At 39.7% G+C, this 20,579-nt stretch overlaps 1 protein-coding gene across 2 annotated transcripts; it reads left to right on the forward strand.

Moving 5' to 3' along the window:
• Positions 1-452: 452 nt before the first annotated feature.
• On the forward strand, positions 453-18,571 carry CCDC47 (coiled-coil domain containing 47). 2 transcript variants are annotated; one of them, XM_081219486.1, is made up of 13 exons: positions 453-653; positions 4,985-5,253; positions 5,726-5,833; positions 6,354-6,528; positions 7,934-8,055; positions 8,441-8,506; positions 10,687-10,788; positions 10,991-11,101; positions 11,814-11,899; positions 13,566-13,624; positions 14,136-14,245; positions 14,472-14,639; positions 17,983-18,571. In XM_081219486.1, exons 2-13 carry the CDS (start codon positions 4,990-4,992, stop codon positions 18,061-18,063), a joined length of 1,452 nt encoding a protein of 483 aa, XP_081075612.1. In that variant the 5' UTR covers positions 453-653; positions 4,985-4,989; the 3' UTR covers positions 18,064-18,571. The 2 variants fall into 2 exon arrangements, with proteins under 2 accessions (XP_081075612.1, XP_081075613.1); XM_081219487.1 differs by having other exon boundaries at positions 453-602.
• The last annotated feature ends 2,008 nt before the right edge of the window (positions 18,572-20,579 follow it).

Consider the following 20,579-nt stretch of genomic DNA (forward strand, 5'->3'; position numbering starts at 1 on the left):
CACCTAACAGGCACTACTGCTGGATGAAGTGTTCATGGCCCGTTTAGGAAGTGGGCCTGGAAGTGAAGAAAGTAGCACTGACAGGGAGCCGCCAAAAAATCCCAAGAAAGGGGCTCGAGTGGAAACCAGATGTACATAAAATTGTCGATCCTCTAAAATCCGATCCTTTGCAAATGCGACCTGGGCAAGATTTCCCCGCGTGCCTCTGGCCACGTGGTCCCGTAGAGCATGGCGACTTTTAGCTTCCGGAGCACGGGTTCAGCGTGATGACAACTTGACTGAACCCTAGTGGAGAGCACAGGGATAGGCGCGGGCAGTTCCGGCGCAGGGGCCGGGCTTATGTAACACTCCCAGCTACCACACCTCGCCTCAGCTGGGCGGGGGAGGAGGAGGTCTCGCTCGGCCCCCTGAGCTGTGTCCCGCCCCCGCGCCGTGCGCAGGCGCGGACGGGCCGCACGCATTCTACGTAACAGCTGGCGGAGGCTACGTGAAGAGTGGTGCGGCGTGACTGAGCTACCTGGTCAGGCTGTGTCCTAGAGGCATCGAGGGCAGTGAAACCGCAGTGACCCGGCAGGCGGTGGCCGGCCCGAGAGGCAGGCAGGGTAAGGCGGCAGCCGCAGGAGCGCTGGGCCGGGTTCTAGCCCTCGGTACAGGTAGGGAGCGGGCCGTGACGCGCTAGTCGGTGGGGTCGGGCTGGGCCGAGCGGTGACGCTGAGTTGCGTGGCCTAACCAGGTCCCTTTTCCCACCCCATCCCCTAAGTCCAGCCTATGGTGACATGCCTCGGTGCCCGCGCCTTCTCGCCTTTCCCGACTTTCTTAAAAACAAACCAGACTTTGTCCACCCCAAGGCCCATTTTCTGTTGGGAGTTCTGTTCGGGGTTGGAGTGACTTTTAACGGTTTTTGGGAACTTCCAGAACTGTGAGCAAATGCCAACCCGCAGGGCAAAGTTAGAGCAAGCCCACAGCGAGCCAGCAGGAAGAATGGAGCGTAGAATTGATTATCTTTGCTGGGGAAAAAAGACTAGACCCCGCAGGCTTAACAGAAGCAGCAACCTCTGTGGTCCGTCTTCTCTGAAGGTTTCTAACATGACATGTTTTTACCCAGCACGTGTAAGGAGACGGGAATGTCTCCATGATCTCCAGAAGCCTCAGGGTCTGGCCACTGTCAGAAAGGCCTACTCTAAAATGCCAACAAGGAATGATTCCTGCACTTAGTCCTCTTCCGTTTTTAAGTGCAGACCCAATCGCTGAGACTGCCAGGTGAGCTAGCAGAAGAAATCAGGCCAGACTTGTTAGTGCTGGGGTGCCCTGCCCCAGGAGTCTCAGCACTGCCTCCCAGGCAGGGAGTTGTGCGTTTGAGAAATGAGTTGACAGGTGCACCAGACAGACTTCTGGGAAGGAAGGCCAAGGCACGGATGGCTTGGATAAGTTTAACCTAAATATCCTTAAAGGAGCTCTGTTACAGGGCTGAGTTAACTTAGAAGTGCTTCTGTGGTGTGGACGTCCTAAGTGGAAATTCACTTTGAAATGACCAGACCTTTCGTCAGGGAGTTAATCAAGTTGACTGTGCCAGTGTGAACCTTTATTTGCTTCTATTTGAAAAAGTTTAAAACTGAGATCTGAAAGAGTAACACCAAAAATGAAGTATTTTTACACCTTAAAGGGCGTTCATAAGGCACAGTGGAAGGAAGTAATGGGAACTGCTATTTATTGAGTACCTTCTATGTGCCAAGCACGTATCTCTTGTAATATCCACTACAGCCCTGTGAGGCAAATAGTGAATGACTATCCCTTTTTTGTATGTGGGGAACAGGGGATTAAGTAATTAGCCCAAGGTCACATGGCTGGCAAATGGTAGAGCTGATGTTTTAAACCAAACCTAACTCCACCAACATATGTGCTCCTTTTCATATGTCTTCCACTTTTGACTGTGAAGCTAAGGGTGTTTGGAGACACATCGCAAGCCTCTTTGAGGTTGTTGTCAAGAGGGCAGCTATGTTTTCCCGTAAAATGTCCCCTGGTGCTAACCTCAAAGATCAGATATTGGAAAGGATATAATATTGGCCTATCCTTGGTGGCATTTCTCAAATCATTGGTGCCTTTCAAAATTTATGAACTTTGTCCAATTTTAAGAACATTTCTTGAGCAGCCGTGAGTTGCAAGGTATTTGGGCAATAGCCTTTGATATTGAGCCAATTTCCTTTATGAATTTATGGTGTTGTAAATACGAGATATAGAATATTCACTATGCCAGAGCACCTTGAGAGATCAGTATTGGGTTGGCCAGGAAGTTCTTTCAGTTAGTGAATACGTTGTTCAATAAAGTTCTTGATGAAAGTGAAAAATGTGTCTTTTTTGAACTTAAAACCGAACGAACTTTTTCGCCAACCCAATACATACTCCCTTTTGCCACCCATTCACTCTGTTAGTACCCAGCTCCCTGCATCCTGGCTTTCATACTTAGCACTTCCTTGCAGTTGCCAATAATGATTTCCTTATTAACATTGGGAAATTTTTGGTCCATACCTTACTTGAACTTTCTGCAGCAATTGAAACCGAGCTCTGTTTCCTTCTTAGAAATATGCTTCTCCTTTGACTTCTGTGCTGCCACTTTGACCAAAGTCTTTTTCTTTAACCATTCCTTAGTTTCCCACTCCAGTTCTCCCTATTATGCATAACACTTAGCTATTATGATTTGTTTCAAGACTTTTTGGTGCTTTTTTTTTTTTAAGCCTAACTCTTAATACTCCCTGGGGATCTCTTCCATTCTCACACCATCTCTATTTCCAGCTTAGGCGCGTATCCTGAACTCCAGGCTTATACTTCAAATGCTTCCTTTCCTCCCTTTGTAAAATAAGTTATAATACCTTTTAGGATATTGTGAAAATTAAGAGATAAATGTTAATCATCTAACATACTGCTTGAAAACACTTCAAACTTTTCAACAAGTATTAATTTATTGCCTTCCCCCAATTTTTTCGCTCCTTTATTGTTTTTTATCTCAAGGATGACTTTGTCCAGCTGTTGATCCAGCCAAAACTTGGAATCACCCCAGATCTTCCTTTGCCACATTCCTTTCTTTTTTTTTTTTTTTTTTTTTTTTTGCGGTACGCGGGCCTCTCACTGTTGTGGCCTCTCCCGTTGCAGAGCACAGGCTCTGGACGCACAGGCTCAGTGGCCATGGTTCACGGTCCCAGCCGCTCCGTGGCATGTGGGATCTTCCCGGACCGGGGCACGAACCCGTGTCCCCTGCATCGGCAGGCAGACTCTCAACCACTGTGCCACCAGGGAAGCCCGCCACATTCCTTATATTCAGTCACTTTATGCTGATAAGTATAATTCTTAATACCTGTCAAGTCTGTTTTCCTGTTCATTCCCAATACCACTGCCAGTTCAGTTGTGTTTTATCTCCTATCTAATTATCTCAGCCGCTTCCTATTTTTCCCACCTCAGGTGCCCTTCTCTAATTCACCCTCTGTATGAGCTGTCAGGGTTAAATTGCAAATCTGATTGTGTCACTCTCTTACTTAAATCCTTTAGTTGATTCTAATCATCCAGACTTCTTAGTGTGGTATTTAAATAAGGATGATCAAATAAATAAATAAGGATCACCATGATCTGGCCTGTGCTGGCCTTTTTAGCCTCATTTCCCTCATTTGGGTCTCAAACCCAGTGTTCTATCATACCAAACTCCTAAAATGTGCTGTTTCAGCCCTCTATGCTATAGCTGTTCCTCAGTCTGCAGTGCCTCTTCTTGAGTGCAGGAACTATCCTTTTATTTTTTAAAGAACGTTTTATTATAAGAACATCATAGAAAAATTAGAAAAGTATTCAATATAAAGAAAAATAAAGGCAAAATGTCCATAATCCTATCATACATAATAACTGCTATTTATATGTAGATGTATATATGACCTTCTAAACCTTTTTGTTTGTGTATTTGCTTCTAAAACAACTTGGGTTCTAACTTCATTCATAACAATTTTTAATAAACAAAAAGTAAGTTTGTTTTTTGTGTGTATGTATGGTTTAACCGGTTTCAGATTTTCCCTGTCATACTGTAACTCATGTCCTTGAAGCTAGATTCTCTTGGCATAGTATCTGACATGGTGATATGCTCAGTGAGGGAACATTTTATTTGATATGGTAGGATCATTTTATGAAAAGCAGTGAAAGCCAGAGGAGTTTTATATTATTCTTTGGGTAATTGGTTAGCCTTCATTGGTGATTGAATCCTTATGTTACAGATGTCATGTTTTAGAGGGATAACGGTAGTTTTTAGTGAGAAGTAGGGAGTAGGGAGAGAGTTGAGCAGGGGGGACCATTTGGGGTAATACTGTGGTTCTTGAGTAGGTGGTGTTAGCAAAAATTGCTACTTTAAATAAGTAACAAAATCACTGCTACTGGCTTACGTTGGAGATGCTGCCTGAGAAGTGGTTGGTAGCAGGGATTCTGGAGGCAAAACTGGCATCAGAACATAGTTCTCTGTCACTTGGTGGTTGTATTACTTAGCATTTCCGTGCCTCATTTTCCTTATCTATGAAATGGGGATGTTAATAAAACCACTTTCTTCAGAGGGTTGTCATGAGGATTAAATTAGTTGCTTTTTGTAAAGCATTTAGGACAGTGACATCTCATTCTTTTTTCATTATCCCTCTCCCAGTTTCTATATAAAGCTTTTTATAGGCATTCAAAAACTGCGTACTGAATACACAGTGTAAATGGAAACCAACCTAAAGAAATTAAATGACTAGTACAAGATTTTACAGATAACTAGTGAGAGAGTCCAGACTAGAACCCAGGCCTCTTGAACCTCACCTTATTATTCTTTATATAATGCTATCTGAAATGAACAGTATTAAATAAGAGAAAAGCGGGAGAGTCTTAGATTTATTTTTTAACTGTTTACAAAATGTAATCGGTATGTGTAGAATGGCAGTCCACTTAGGGTTTTTGTTTTTGTCTTGTTTGACTCATTTTTAAGGGGCAATGAAAGCCTTCCATGCTTTCTGTGTTGTCCTTTTGATATTTGGGAGTGTCTCTGAAGCCAAGTTTGATGATTTTGAGGATGAGGAAGACATCGTAGAGTATGATGATAATGACTTTGCTGAATTTGAGGATGTCACAGAAGACTCTGTTACTGAATCTCCTCAACGAGTGATAACCACTGAAGATGATGAAGACGAGACTACTGTGGAGTTGGAAGGGCAGGATGAAAACCAAGAAGGAGATTTTGAAGACGCAGATACCCAGGTAAAGGTTCTTTTTTATTGATTTCTTGGGAAAGTGGAAGGATGGGACAATGTGTAACTAGCACTTTTCCCAGACATTAAAAGTAATGCCCAGGTCTAAGGAGACCTTTACCCTCTGGTATGCTCATTTTTATTCAGTAGGTGGAGCTCTTCTAAATGTTTGTGGTATGTTCTCACCTTTTACATTCAACAAAAAATGAATTGTATTTTTCTCCTCTGTGGAAAGCCTGGATGGAGGATGATGGAGTGGGGGTGGATATGTATTGGTATGTGGGTAGGTGGGAATTGTATCATTTAGAACTCAGGGTTCAAATGCATGGGGAGTCAGCATTTGTTTAAAATATGTAAGATCTCTGTGTTCTGTGCTTGCTGCCTTCATGTTCTGTTTTCCTCTACAAATGTTGCCTATAAAAATGAGATAAAATTGCTGGTGATGTTAGTGGGGGAAAACAGATTGTGCCTCATTTTCGTAGGAGGGAGATACCGAGAGTGAACCATATGATGATGAAGAATTTGAAGGTTATGAAGACAAACCAGATACTTCTTCTAGCAAAAATAAAGACCCAATAACAATTGTCGATGTAAGTATACAGGTTTTGAATCCCAAACTAACCAACAAAAATATCTTGCTGTCATTAATCTCAGAAATATAATTAGTGACACATAGCTGGTGTTGATGTAACATGGGAGCCATGAAAGAGTTTGACATCAGTTCTTCTGATGCAGTGGACACACTTGTTGTGCTCTGCAACAAGAGAAGCCAATGCAATAAGAAGCCCGCACACCGCAACAAAGAGTAGCCCCTGCTCACTGCAACTAGAGAAAGCCCGCGCGCAGCAATGAAGACCCAACATAGCCAAATAAATAAATAAATAAAAAATAATAAATAAAGCCTTCATTTAAAAAAAAAAAGTAACACTGAAAGAAAGATGACCTGGAAAACCTAAATGGGCATATTTTTCAAAGTGTAACCATATTCAGTGACAGTTATCTAACGTATCCACTTCTGTTTATGGGTTTTCTCATTCTCCTTCATACCCTGAGTTAGACTTCGTCCTTCAGCCTCAGCCAACATTAAATGGAACAATTGTTCTTCTTTAGGTTCCTGCACACCTCCAGAACAGTTGGGAAAGTTATTATCTAGAGATTTTAATGGTGACTGGTCTGCTTGCCTACATCATGAATTATATCATCGGGAAGAATAAAAACAGTCGCCTTGCTCAGGCCTGGTTTAACACTCACAGGGAGCTTTTGGAGAGCAACTTTACCTTAGTAGGTAAGTGAGGCTAATACAAGTCTAGCCACCTGTTTGAAAACTTTCTGGTAAGAACTGCTTATTCTGCTCAGTGTAAGCATCTGACTACTTTCATGGACTGCTGAAGAGGATGCTTTTTTTCCTTCTCTCAAGGATCCCTTTTTTGTTAGGTTTTGCGTAATGAATAAATTGCATTCATGAAATAATTTTCTCACCTTTCATCAATCATTTGCTGTACAGCTTCACATAGAATGAGACAATCAGTGTTATCAAAACAAGTTGATAAACATCTAGCCAGAAGCAAAGAATTTTGACATTTTAGGTAGCTTGATAAATGCTTTTAATTCATCTTTTAGAAATTAGAAGTCCTTCAAAATTCCTTCAGGTTTTAGGCACTTTAGTGTCAGATCCACTGCAGAGGTGTACACTGATACCTTAGAGGAAGTCCTGTAATGGTGTAGTGTAAGGGGTAAGGTAGACTCACCCACCTTCACTTCAGTTTGGCTTTAAACACTTTGTTTCCCTTTGATAGCAAGCAAGTATCCATCTCTTCTGCTCTTTAGCAGGACTGTGTACTATGTTGTGCTAGGTACTTTGCATACATCGTTTCTTATTTAATCTTTAGAACAATACTGTCAGTTGGATATTGTTTCTGTTTTCCTAAGGAGGGAACTGAAGTCCGGAGGAGTGTTAAAACCTGTCTAAGCTGTTCAACTGCAACCATGATATTAGAACCTAGTCTACCTGCTTCCAAAGTCCATGCTGTCCACTGTACCATACTATTTCAGTACTTTTTGACCTGGAAATTAGGGAAAAAATAAGCAGCCTTTAATGCCTTCTACTTCCCTTGGTGTGTTTTCATTTGGTGTGTCAGTCTGCTTTACCTTGTAAAGTTGGACACATTTTTTTGTACATTAATGAATTAAATGAAGAGGGGAAATTATTGGAATTTGAGCTTTTTGTAGCTCTTAATACCACTGTTATCATTTTGCTGCAGGAAAAAACAAACTTGGATAAAGTTAAATGAAAGGAAACACTGTGAGGGAGAGTTGAATAGTTAGTATTAATGGTATTTTTAATTCACTACATAGGTTTTTTTTTTAACTTTTGGCAGAGACATTTAAACGGACTTTGCTCCATTTTGTACCTACTCTTGAGATATTTATATTCCAAGCTGAATGTCGTTAACTAACAAGGACACACAAGTAATGCTAGAGTCCATAATTTTTTAATGGCAACAATAAAGCATTTTAAAAGTAAAAGGAATGATGCCCATCTGTTGTAATCTGTGTCTAAAGGAGAGTTCTGTAAGCTAGCTAAGTATTGTTAACCTAAAGGTACCATCATTTTGGGGTCAGAGTAGAAGAGTGTGTGGTGATTAGGCCCCAACATTTCCAGTGAGTCATGTTAATGGTTTTACCCCTAGGGGATGATGGAACTAACAAAGAAGCCACCAGCACAGGAAAGCTGAACCAGGAGAATGAGCACATTTACAACCTGTGGTGTTCTGGTCGAGTGTGCTGTGAGGGGATGCTTATCCAGCTGAGGGTAAGTAGGGAATTTCTGGTACAGTGTATATCTTCCTTTCATTTTTTCCTGTGTGATCCCAAGTCCTGTAAGATCAGTGTCTCATTTTTTTCACATTTGACTTAAAATGAGATCTAAAAATCATCTTTGGGGAATTCCCTGGTGGTCCAGTGGTTAAGACTCTGCACTTCCACTGCAGGAGGCCCTGGTTCGATCCCTGGTCAGGGAACTAAGATCCTGCAAGCCATGCGGCGCGGCCAAATAAATAAGTAAATAAAAATCATCTTTTTTACTGACTGGCAAATGTAGAGTATATTTGATGAAACATTTGAGTCCCCCTCCAATGTCTTCTCCTTATATCAAACAGAAGTTGCAATTGTTCTCTTGGGTTTTTTTTGTTTTTTAGTTCCTCAAGAGACAGGACTTATTGAATGTCCTGGCCCGGATGATGAGGCCAGTGAGTGATCAAGTGGTATGTATTCTTCCTGCTGGTTTTCTCTGTACAGATTGAATTCTTTACTTCTTAGAGCTTGTTCCATTTCTTGCCAGGATTATATTTGGACTTTCTAACAACTAGTGTCCCTTGCCCAAAAAATGGAACCTTTTCTATCTAGACAGATCATCTTCCACTCAGTGTGAAACTGGGGGTGGAGGTGCAGGAGGGTGTGAGGAGACGTATGTGCTTTTTGTGGGGAAAGAGGTAATACTCTGTCACCAGGTAGATCAACAGAATCAACCTGGATGATGAAGGGAAAAACAGTTGTCACAGACCGTTTGCCCTCACATCTGACTCTGCTTTTGGTGTCTGCTTTTATCTTTGGCAATAGGCTGGGTTTCTTTTCAAATATTTTTTGCCTCAAGTAATACATCTTGGGCTGAATGAGTTCATAACACAATATGGAGACCTTATTGTTTGGCATACTTTCTTTTCTTTGTTAAATTAACATGTTAATCTGAAAATTGTGTCCTTCATTAGAAATGCCACATTCCCCCTCCCTTCATTCTTCCAATAAATAATTGTGCTGACTCCCACTGCTGCAAGAAACAAAAATACATGAGACAGTCTTTTATATAAGCTAGTAGAACAAGAAATGTATGCATATATATCAAAATACAAAGTAGTATTTGGTTAATAAGTGCTGTATTGGTAATATAATTAGGTACTTTTTATTGGATTGAAACTCAATTGTTATTTTAAAGGTCTTATTGTTAGTTGGAAACCTGTTTCTTTTATTTATTTTAATTTTTGTAATGTGGCCGCTGATGATTTAACCCACTAATTTTTAGAGCCTCCTCAGTTAAAACTCAAAGGAGGAAGTTTTGCTGCATCTTCAGCCATCTTTTTGTAGAAATTATTCTTTAGAGTGTTGTGTTAATCATTTGCAGTTCTTTCCTGAGGTAGATTTAATCTTCTCTTTTCCTCTGAGCCAGCCAGCCTTTTACCTTTTTTGCTGTTTTGGGGTTTTTTTTTCCCTGCAATGAAAAGCAGCCTCAACAAACATATGGGTTTTTTATATTTTTAAGCCTTTTTATGTGGTTTTGCTTAAGGTGTTACTTTGTGTAGTTTCCCCTCAATGATAAGAGAGCAGAAAACCTTTTCTTTAGCAGCTGCCATCTTGCCAGATCTTTGCCATATTTCCCTACATTGACATTTCCCTTCTTCCACATATATACTGGTAATTTTTGACCCAAACTTTTAAAGACATAGTTAATAAGACAAATAGGGCCATGTTTTATCATACCAGACTCTTCAGGCTTATAACTTTATCTCTCTGGCCCAATGTAGAGTATTAAAAATTGTTTAACCTGCCTCTGGGGTGTTTCCAACACCAACAACCAGTTCTCTGATTCTCCAGATACCAGTTGGGTGTCCAACAATTCAATTCAGTTCTGATACTATCTACTTGGAGTTAGTGCCAGATCCCACAAGTTAAAGGTCTCATTCCCACAAGATTGCCCACACTTCAGATGCCAGTTGCAGGCCCCAGGCCGCCATACTTCTGACTGCCCAGCTATAAATCTAGAGTTCCCACAGCCCTCCCCTCAGATTCAATAATTTTCTAGAATAGCTCAGAGAACTCAGGAAAACACTTTACTTACATTTACCAGTTTATTGTAAAGGCTACAATTCAGGAACAGCCAAATGGAAGAGAGGCATGGGGGTGGGGCGGTGCACCGAGCTTCCATGCCTCTGGAGCTTGGGCCCCTCTTTGTAGGGTCATTTAGGCTGTTGGCAGAATTCAGTTCCCTGTGGTTGCAAGTTCCTATTTTCCTGCTAGTTGTCGCTGGGAACCGCTCTTAGCTCCTAGAGGCCATTCTCAGGTCCTTGCCACGTGGATTTTCTCCACCCCATAGCCCTTTCACACTTTCACTCTTCCTTCAAGTAGGGTCCAGTCCCTTTTGAGGACTCACTTGATTAGGTCAGTCCACCCGGGATAGTGTCCCTTTTGATTAACTCAGAGTCACCTGATTAGGGACCATCTGCCATGTAACACAGCATAATCATGGGAATGATAACACCATCACATTCATAAGTCCTGCTCACATTCGAGGGGAGGATGTATACACTAGCAGGCAGGCATATTGGGGGCTGTCTTAGAAATCTGCCTATCACAGAACCTAACAGGTGAGTTTTGTTGGTTTTTTTTAAAGCAAATAAAAGTAACCATGAATGATGAAGACATGGATACCTATGTGTTTGCTGTTGGTACTCGGAAAGCCTTGGTACGCCTACAGAAAGAGATGCAGGATCTGGTATGTCAGGTTCTTTTTCAAATAATATGTAGAAACTGTGCCTCTTTATTACATAAATGTTTGACTTCAGAGCATAAGATAATTATATCACTTGAACAGTTGTATCACTTTGAAATAGGTCAGTACATATCCTCTTGAGAAAAAAAAAGTCCTAGTGCATAATAAAGTATCATGTCTTACTTTCAACTACGTCTTCCTCTAGAGTGAGTTTTGTAGTGACAAACCGAAGTCTGGAGCGAAGTATGGACTCCCTGACTCCTTGGCCATCCTGTCAGAGATGGGAGAAGTCACAGAGGGAATGATGGATACAAAGGTAAATACAGTAGAAGACATACATTTGTAGACCATTTACAGGGCAGTCTCCCTGAAAGTTACACTGTACAAATTCTTCATTTTTATCTTCCTTTCCCACACAACCATTAAAATACTTTCTTTAAACAATAGATTCACTTGTCAAAAAGACAGTTTTATTAGTCAAGAAATTCTCTCTAAATCAAGAACAAATTGTCCCTAGGATTGCTAATGGCTTTCAGGTTTTTTGAAAAAGGACTACTACTTTAATCCTTATCACCATGTCATTTACGACGTTTGTTAAAGTTTCAGTTAGTATTGACGACGGGTATATAAAGAGCTATTTTTTCCTCTTGCTTGTGTATGGTAACAGCGCATCTTAGTATCATAAAAATATAGGATTGCTCAAAGACAGTTCTAAATAAAAGTTCTGGGTGATGTGGTTGTGAAGAATTCCTAAAATTATTTTAGATTTTATGTGCAAGCTTTCACTTGTATTTTGAACACTATTTTGAGATAGACTTTCAGCTGCTCAAGTTTGATCATTGGTGTGACTAAAGAAGGACAGTAGTTTCATCATAGGGAGGGTCCTTGTTTCAATTTAATTTTTTTTAAGCTTTAGCCTTCATGACATTGTGCAAAAGTAAGGAGGATTCAAGAGTGAATATCTCTATGAAAAAAGAGAAGTGCATCAAACCTACTTTAAAAAAAATCATTTTCTTTTCTTATTTCAGATGGTCCACTTTCTTACACACTATGCTGACAAGATTGAATCCGTTCATTTTTCAGACCAGTTCTCTGGTCCAAAAATTATGCAAGAGTACGTATGAAATAAAAGTATTGAAATCAGTTTTCTTCCCTAGCTTTCTGTGTTGAAACACCTGCAAGGTGCTTCTGCAATTTCCCTTCCCAAATACGTGAGGGAAGTTGGTAACAGCACCCAAGTTTTCCTTTGCTTTGACTGCATGCATCGTGAAGGTAATTGAAAACCTATGGAGGCCAATCAAATAAGCCTCCCCAGTTTGCATGTGTCACCGCATGTATGCATCACCCACTCAGTGAGGTAAATGAGAATCTAACAGAATGGCTAATACTAAGAAAATGCAATTGGTAATCTCTGTCCTTTGTAGTCTAGGGTGGTTGTTTTTGGGGGGTTTTTTTCCTTTTTAATTTATGATGTGAATCTGTCTGTGACGTTTGATATGTGTTTGATTGCATTTTGTAATTCATGACCTTTTCCGGCTTTCTTCTTTGAATGGTTGAGTGATTATATTCTTTCTAGTGTATTATCAGACACCCTTAATGCCCATAAAGTTTCTGGCTTTATAGTAATATTGTTTGAATGTAAATAATCAGGGCTTGAATTTGCTGTTTGATTTCACATCCTGTGGCAGGAGAGCATATTTAAGTTTACCCTTGGCGTAGAATTGGTTCTGACCTAAATTTTTGGCTAAGGACTGTGGAGTTGAATACAGTTAAAAGCCAATTTGAATTTTAATTTTGTGTCAAAATCACTAAGTAATCAAAATTACTTATGCCTCTAGATGGTGTTGCATCATCCTTGCCTTGCTCAGCTCAATAATAACACTTTGGACAAAGTATCACATTGCGGCATTCATGGAGCATTTTGTATGTGGGGGGGAGGTGTGGAGGGTTGAAAGTCAAAGATTACAAGAGGATTCTTTGGGGAGTCAGAACTAAATTATATATGCTATAGTAGATTATTTCTCAACTTACTCTGAGCCTGACTCAAAAATAAGATCCTTCATCATAGGAAGATAGATTAAAAGTTAGAAATAAAACATAAAAATCCATCAAAATAGGGCTTCCCTGGTGGCACAGTGGTTGAGAATCTGCCTGCTAATGCAGGGGACACGGGTTTGAGCCCTGGTCTGGGAGGATCCCACATGCCACGGAGCAACTAGGGCCGTGAGCCACAACTACTGAACCTGCGCATCTGGAGCCTGTGCTCCGCAACAAGAGAGGCCGCGATAGTGAGAGGCCTGCGCACCACGATGAAGAGTGGCCCCCACTTGTCACAACTAGAGAAAGCCCTCACACAGAAACGAAGACCCAGCACAGCAAAAAATAAATTAATAAACTCCTACCCCCAACATCTAAAAAAAAAAAACCATCAAAATAAACAAAAAGGTTATTTAAAATATGGGCCTCATACTTAAATACAGGCTCATTTCTGGCTGCCCAGGTGAGATGGAATTATCCTGCCTGGAGGGGACATCACTGGAGGTGTTGAAGGATAGGATAAAGATCACTTGGGAATTCATCCATCAGATAGACAAGTGGACGAGATGACCTGTAAAGCTCCTTCGGGCTCTGAGATTGTATTTAACTTGGGGATGCCAAGCCAAATACTGTGCTGATTGTTTGCACAGGTATATGTTCACCTAAGTGAATTGGGTGACTTATGTGCATGGAAAGTATCTCTCTCTTGTGTTCTTTCTAAATAGCTCTTTCTTTTATGACAGGGAAGGTCAGCCTTTAAAGCTACCTGACACTAAGAGGACACTATTGTTTACATTTAATGGTAAGTGTTCTGTGTCCTGTCTGAGTTCTTTGTTTTCTGTGAGATGATTTTAAGGAGAGTATTGTTTCTTTCTAAACGATAACTATAAAAAACTACATTAAAACTAACCCCAGGGACTTCCCTGGCGGTCCAGTGGTTAAGACTTTGCTTTCCAATTCAGGGGGTGCCGGTTCGATCCCTGTTCAGGGAGCTAAGATCCCACATGCCTTGCGGCCAAAAAACCCAAAACATAACAGATTCAATATTGTGACAAATTCAATAAAGACTTAAAAAAATGGTCCACATCAAAAACAAAATCTTTAAAAAAAAAAAACACCTCATGCCAGCTCATTGGTTTTTTGGTTTCTTCAGTAAGAGATCCTTTTATATATTTTAATTTCTATTTTCTGCTGCATTTTAGCTGCCTAAGAAACTTGGAGAAAGGAGCCTATTAATACAAAAAGAAAAAAAGTTAATACAAGAAGTATGAATGCTGCCATTAACTCAATAGGAAAATGGTTTTGTTTTCCAGTGCCTGGCTCAGGTAACACTTACCCAAAGGATATGGAGGCTTTACTACCCCTGATGAACATGGTGATTTATTCTATTGATAAAGCCAAAAAGTTTCGACTCAACAGAGAAGTAAGACCTGCAGCCTTTTTATAAGTTGGAGCCTTTTATTGTGTTTTTCCCCCCAAGGGGCGGCGGGGAGGGGGGTCAGCTTTCGATTATTTCAGTGATTTTATCTTTGCTAGTTGACTTAAAAGTGCTACATGGGAGTGGTTTTATGAAAGAATATTAAATGGGATTTTGTTTCTGTTTGGATTGAAATGGATTTCTTATGAATTGCTTTGTTTCCTGGGGAAAGGGCAAACAAAAAGCAGACAAGAACCGAGCTCGAGTGGAGGAGAACTTTTTGAAGCTGACGCATGTGCAAAGACAGGAAGCTGCCCAGTCCCGGCGTGAGGAGAAGAAAAGAGCAGAGAAGGAGCGAATCATGAATGAGGAAGATCCTGAGAAACAGCGCAGGCTGGAGGTAAGACAAACTTTTCTTATCACTGGGGTAAAACTCAGATTTATAAGGATGCCTATTTGTGCCATATTGGCTGTTAAGGTAATTTTGTGTAGGAATGTACACGGGCTAAAAGCTTAGCATTTTCTCAGCACTTGGGACAGTTGATAGCACTGTAAAAAAAGAATAATCCTTCCTGTTCAAACCATGTTAGATTGAGCCTCAATCCTGGAGAATGATATGAATTATCCTGTTCCCCCAGCATAGGCCCTTTTTGAAAGTTCCACTATCATCTTTCAAGCCAAACACTTACTAAGGTAGAAAGAAATTTGGAATTTTAGTAGAAGCCAGGACATGTGTCCTATGGTCCACATAAACTTGTTTTATAAAAATTTTATTTTGATTATAGAATTAGAGAATTCTAATATTTTTTCTTTGTATTTTGTTTTCTATTTTGTACATAACTAGAATCTCAAACTCAAGAGCTTTTTAAGGCTGTAGTCTGTTTTGTTTCAAACTTCAGCATGTTCTCATGTTTTGTGAAGTAAGATGCTGTAGTCCAGCTCTAAAATTTTAAACCTTGTAAATGCTGATCAAAAAAGAGGAGAACAAAGTTCTGGGAAATATGAATTTTAATGTGAATAACCTCAAGGATTGAAGAAAATTCTTGTAAGTGAAGGAGGCAGGCTGCCAAGAAAAAGTGAGCCCCTGGACTTCCCTGGTGGCGCAGTGGTTAAGAATCCGCCTGCCAGTGCAGGGGACACGGGTTCAAGCCCTGGTCCGGGAAGATCCCACATGCCCCGGAGCAACAAGCCTGTGCACCGCCACAACTACTAGCAGCCTGCGTGCCTAGAGCCCATGCTCTACAACAAGAGAAGCCACCGCAGCGAGAAGCCCGCGCACCTCAACAAAGAGTAGCCCTCAGTCCCCGCAACTAGAGAAAGTCCGCGCGCAGCAACGAAGACCCAACACAGCCAAAAATTAATTAATTAATTTAAAAAAAAAAAAGTGAGCCCCTGTGTGGCACTTTAGTTGCTGGTAGAGTCATTAATGCTGTTGAGTGAAGTGCCCAGAGTACCACAGCCCTCCTCTCATCCTTTCTCATCAGTCTTTGTTTGATTTAGTTGATGGATATTTTTCCCCTGAAAATAGAGCTCTGTGTTTATGCAGTCTTCTTTATAAATATAAATGGCTTTTTAACAGATACACAGGAAGAATCTACATGGACTCATTAATAGATAATGCCTTTCATTTTTCTATGAAAAAAAAAGTTCTCCAGTTATTTCTAGAGTTTGAAGCTATAGTAGGTTTAAGTAAAAGAGGGGCCCAGAACTTAAGTCAGATTGTAAGTTGCTTGTGGGTGTAAACCATGTATTTTTGTTTAGAACCACCACTTTATAGTATCTAGGCCTAGGTACCTTGTAAAAAGATCCAGTGAATTAAATGGGAAAGGAGCCAAACAAAACACAAAAAACCCTATAGTGAATTTCTGGCTTGAATGGCTCATTTATACCAATGATCTGGACCTTCCTGCCACTACTGGTAGAGCCTTGTTTTGTTTTGTTACATATTTAATTTGAAAAGTATAGAGAAACATATACACAGACATTAAAATTAACTTTAATTCTACCATGTAAGAACAATGTAACATAATCCTTCAGAGAGTTCCCATCCCTAAAAGTAACCACTGTTAACACTATATAGTTTATTTAGTTCCTCAACTGTGTATATTCAGTGTACTTATTTCATTTCTTAATGTAGATCATCTTATAAACTTTTTATATTAAAAATATAGCAATCTTTCAAGAAAGTGTCTTTCCATATTTGTTCTTTTTTATTTCCTGAAGAAAACAATCCTAGGAGAGAAAAAGAGAAAGAGATTGGCTGCCAATAAGAAGTTGTACCAATTTATACTTTTACCACTACATGATATGGGAGCTCCTCTTTACTCATGTCTTTATGAAAGCTATTTAACAAGTTTTTGAATGTGTGACTGATAGTGGGGAAATGGTATCTCATTTGTTTTGCAGTTTTTGAATTATTGAACATTTTTCACATATTTATGGACATTAACATACACGTTTCTTAAATATGTTGATGTAAACGGATTTCTTCTCTTAATCACCATACTGTATTCTGTGCATTGTTAGTTTTACACATGTGTATAGTATGTAATATGGTAAGGGATGGATAGTGTTGGGGAAAGAATGAGTATGGTGGAGGTTTGGACGGTGGGAAAGGGACCTTGGGACAGTCTTTTGACCATTTTATATTGCTGTCCCAGAAGAGTATAGCTTCTGACAAATATGCTATTGCTGTTTGCCTGCTACTGAGCCCTCACAAGAGGCAGCAGCTGCCAAAGGGTGGCTTCATTCCTGCTTCTGTGAACCCAAACTCAGAATGCATTTTTCCATTGAAGTGGTGTTAACAATGATGGCTCAACTCTTCAAGATAGTTACACAGTAGCACAGCTTTGGATAGATACTCATTCAGGGTTACCCTGCTGTATAGATGGTTAGTGGATAGTTTTTTGTTAGCAAGTGTGAGAACCTGACAGAGTCAGTAGTTCCCAAACCAACAATTTACAAATCACCCTTTGAAACATAATTTGTTATACTATCGAGAACTATATATATACTATGTTCCTCTGTTTTTCCTCTTCCATATTTTCTCAATCCTGTACCAGTGGAGGAGTATGTTTATCAGAACATTTCTACCTTAAACCCCTAAAAAAATTAGGTTTGAGATTGCAGCTGAAATAAGCTTTAATCAGATGTGACCACTGTTAACTAACCGTGAAGTCATACCTTGACTTGGCCATAAAGGTTCCCTCAGTACAGGTGATAAAAACCAGTGACTTCTGCTACCAAAATAATGTGTTTGAAGCTCTTTCTCCTTTTACACAACCTTCTAATTCCTAAATAAAAATATGATAAAAATTCCCAGTTGAACATTATGAACTGAAAAGTGTTGTGCTTGGGCATAAAGTCTATGCTAATAAGAGATTTATAATTAATAATCTGATCAAACAAGATCTTAAGGTTTTCTGAACTGAAATACAAATCCTTGGCAGATACATATGTTATGATGAAAGTTGGGCTAGTGTTTCCTGTGTTTAGGAAAAATCAGACCAGAATAACGAAGTCTGCTTAAGTGTATAGTGTTTAATTTCTCTCTAACTTGAGATTTTAGTTATCTTTACTTCAAGTTAATTTTCATTAACCAACATACATATTAGCAATTCTTATGACTATCTTCTGGAATGTTATTTGTGGTGCTAGCCTAAATAGTATAGGCAGTATTCTAGTTTTGACTTTTTTTTAAACAAGTACTGAAATCTTAGTTTGCATTCCCTCTTTTTCTCTAGGAAGCTGCCTTGAGGCGTGAGCAAAAGAAATTGGAGAAGAAGCAAATGAAAATGAAACAAATCAAAGTGAAAGCCATGTAAAGTCATCCAAGAGATCTGAGTCCTTATGCCACCTGTAAGCTCTGAATTCACAGGAAACAAAAAATACCAGTTCATTTCTCATCTTAAAGTTTCCCAGTGACTGAGAAATCCTTATTTCATCATGTGTTCTGTTTTTGGTTTGGAGTTTTACAAAGTTCATAGATACATTGGAAGGACTCTGTTACAGTAATTTTCTTCCAGATAATCAAATTATTTTGATCATTTTATAAAAGGAATAATATATGAAATCTGTGTAGTTTCAAAGCATTTTAAAAATTACAACATGAATCAGTACTTTTAGTGTTTGATATTTGAAGAAATATCATGAAATTTATAGATATATAATTAGATTGTTGCTTTTTGTTTAAACTAGGCAGTTGAAATGGCTATGAAGATGACTCTAAACCAAGATTCCACAGATAACTATTGGAATTGCACAATAAACATTGCTTGGTGTTCTCTTCTGTGTCTACATTAAACTTGTAAAAAAATAAAATTTAGAACACTATATGTGGTGTTGAGATTTCAGGGACTCAACAATCTAGTTCAGTATATGTTTATAGGTGGGAGGTGCTGATGACAGTATGATAGGATATCTGTAGGCTTTAGGATACTTACATGTATGTGGAAAATTCTAGGGATAGGTAGTACAGGAGCACGGTTTCCTCCTTACCTGATACCATGATGAGCTAATGACAATGTGAATGCTGTATTTTAAGTGGTTGTATGTTTTCTTGAGTAACAAACACATGAAAAATTAACTGCTTCACCTAGATGAGATCAGTGGTCTATGTGAAGTCACAAAGTTTTCCTTGTTGGTCGCTGCAACGTATGGGATGCTCACGGAGAAGCTCTGTTCTCTGTGTTATGGCCATGTCCCTTTGCTTCTCCTTCTGCTTTTATCTCTTCCACAGTTGAGGCTGGGTATATTCTTTCAAAGAAATAGCCATGAATATGCATAAACGTACTTTTAAAAATGAGCTTTCCTAGACTATTGAGAGTTCCTTCTGCCTCTTGAGGAAGGAACTCTTGGGAGAGAGGCCCGTCTATCTGCACGAGCATTTAGCTTGTTCAGATCTCTGCATTTTATAAATGCTTCCTACTAAGAAAGCATTTTTTAAGTCACTGCTTGTACCAGGTAATTTTTGCTGGGGATGGGAAAGGGTTGGGTTTTTTGTGGGAGAGGGGTGGGTGGGTATTTTTTGTTGATGCTTTATGTGCAGGTGTGTTCTGAGGCAATAACAAGTTGCTGTGAAAACAGCATGTGCTGCTGCCTTTGTAACTGCATGGAAACTTTTCACATGGGTTTTTCTCTAGGTTAATGCAGAAATGTATGAACTGGGAGATGCAAATATAATATTTTTTTTAACAGTTCATGAAATTAAGTTATTAAAATAACAAAATTTAATTACCTTAATGCTATATAATTCTAGAATTAGCCTTGTTTTACAAACCTTTAACCTGCATTTTAGAAATCAAAGTTGGTATGCTTAGCTATCTTTTGATTAATAAAAGCTTTCTTGAAGTCCCACACATTTGGACCATGGCAGCTAATTTTGTAATTTAAGCATTCGTATGAACTACCTATGGACATACATTAAACTAATTGACAAAAGTCTCAGAGTGCCGCCTTTACTTTTCTGGGATTGCCCTACAAGAGTATAAGCCCATAGTTGTTACCAGTTTTGGGTGTTTTGTTTTGTTTTTGGCTGTGCTGCACGGCTTGCGGGATCTTGGTTCCCCAGTGAGGAATCGAACCCGCGCCCTCGGCAGTGAAAGCGTGGAGTCCTAACCACTGGACCACCAGGGAATTCCCACTAGTTATTTTAATTAATGTTTTATATTTTTAGAGCCCCATTATGTCATTGATGGGCTTCTCCCCAAAGTCCCCCACTAGAGTTAAGACACCATTGTCTCTCCTATGACTGAGAGGACAAAGAGAGGAGAATGCTGTTGACTGTCACCTGTTGGAAAACCTGTCTTGTCCTCCAGTATTGTCTGCATTGCCTGGGCACTTAGCAATACCACAACAGGTGCTGGACTGGAAGATAAAGACTTGGCCTTTAGTGCCAGCAAAACCAGTTACTAATCCTTTGACTTTGGGCAGGTCATTAACCTCTTTGAGTGTCTGTTCTGATCTTCCTTCTACAAAGTAAGGGAAGTAATTATTTTCTCTACCTACCTCACATGTAGGTCAACACCAAGAGGTAATATATGTAAAATTCTCCTGTAAATGGTAGCACTTTAAAAAATGTATCATCTGGGCCTATTCTCCAAGTGGTGTATTTTTGCTTTATTCTGTTTTGCTTTTCTTTCTCTCAGTGGAAACCAAGCAGATCCTTTCGGAGTTCTCTGACTTTATCTGCAAAACTTGACAGGGTATTATTGGGGTGGGGGGGGGCCGCGATAGTTTACAATTCTGTTTCCTTAATAATAGAAACTTTCCTTGTCAGGCACCAGATGTGAAACTCTTCTTTAGATGGAACTTAGACCAAAGAAAAACATTAATTGGCTTT

This window comes from Mesoplodon bidens, assembly GCF_964165515.1.
Source record: "Mesoplodon bidens genome assembly, chromosome: 19".
Taxonomy (NCBI): Eukaryota; Metazoa; Chordata; class Mammalia; order Artiodactyla; family Ziphiidae; genus Mesoplodon; species Mesoplodon bidens.

Bases quoted from the DNA above. Each gene is read 5' to 3' on its own strand.
- CCDC47 (XM_081219486.1), top strand. From the start codon at position 4,990: ATGAAAGCCTTCCATGCTTTCTGTGTTGTCCTTTTGATATTTGGGAGT. The intron at 5,254-5,725 runs GTAAAGGTTCTT...TCATTTTCGTAG, and splicing joins TTGAAGACGCAGATACCCAG to GAGGGAGATACCGAGAGTGA. The intron at 5,834-6,353 runs GTAAGTATACAG...GTTCTTCTTTAG, and splicing joins ACCCAATAACAATTGTCGAT to GTTCCTGCACACCTCCAGAA.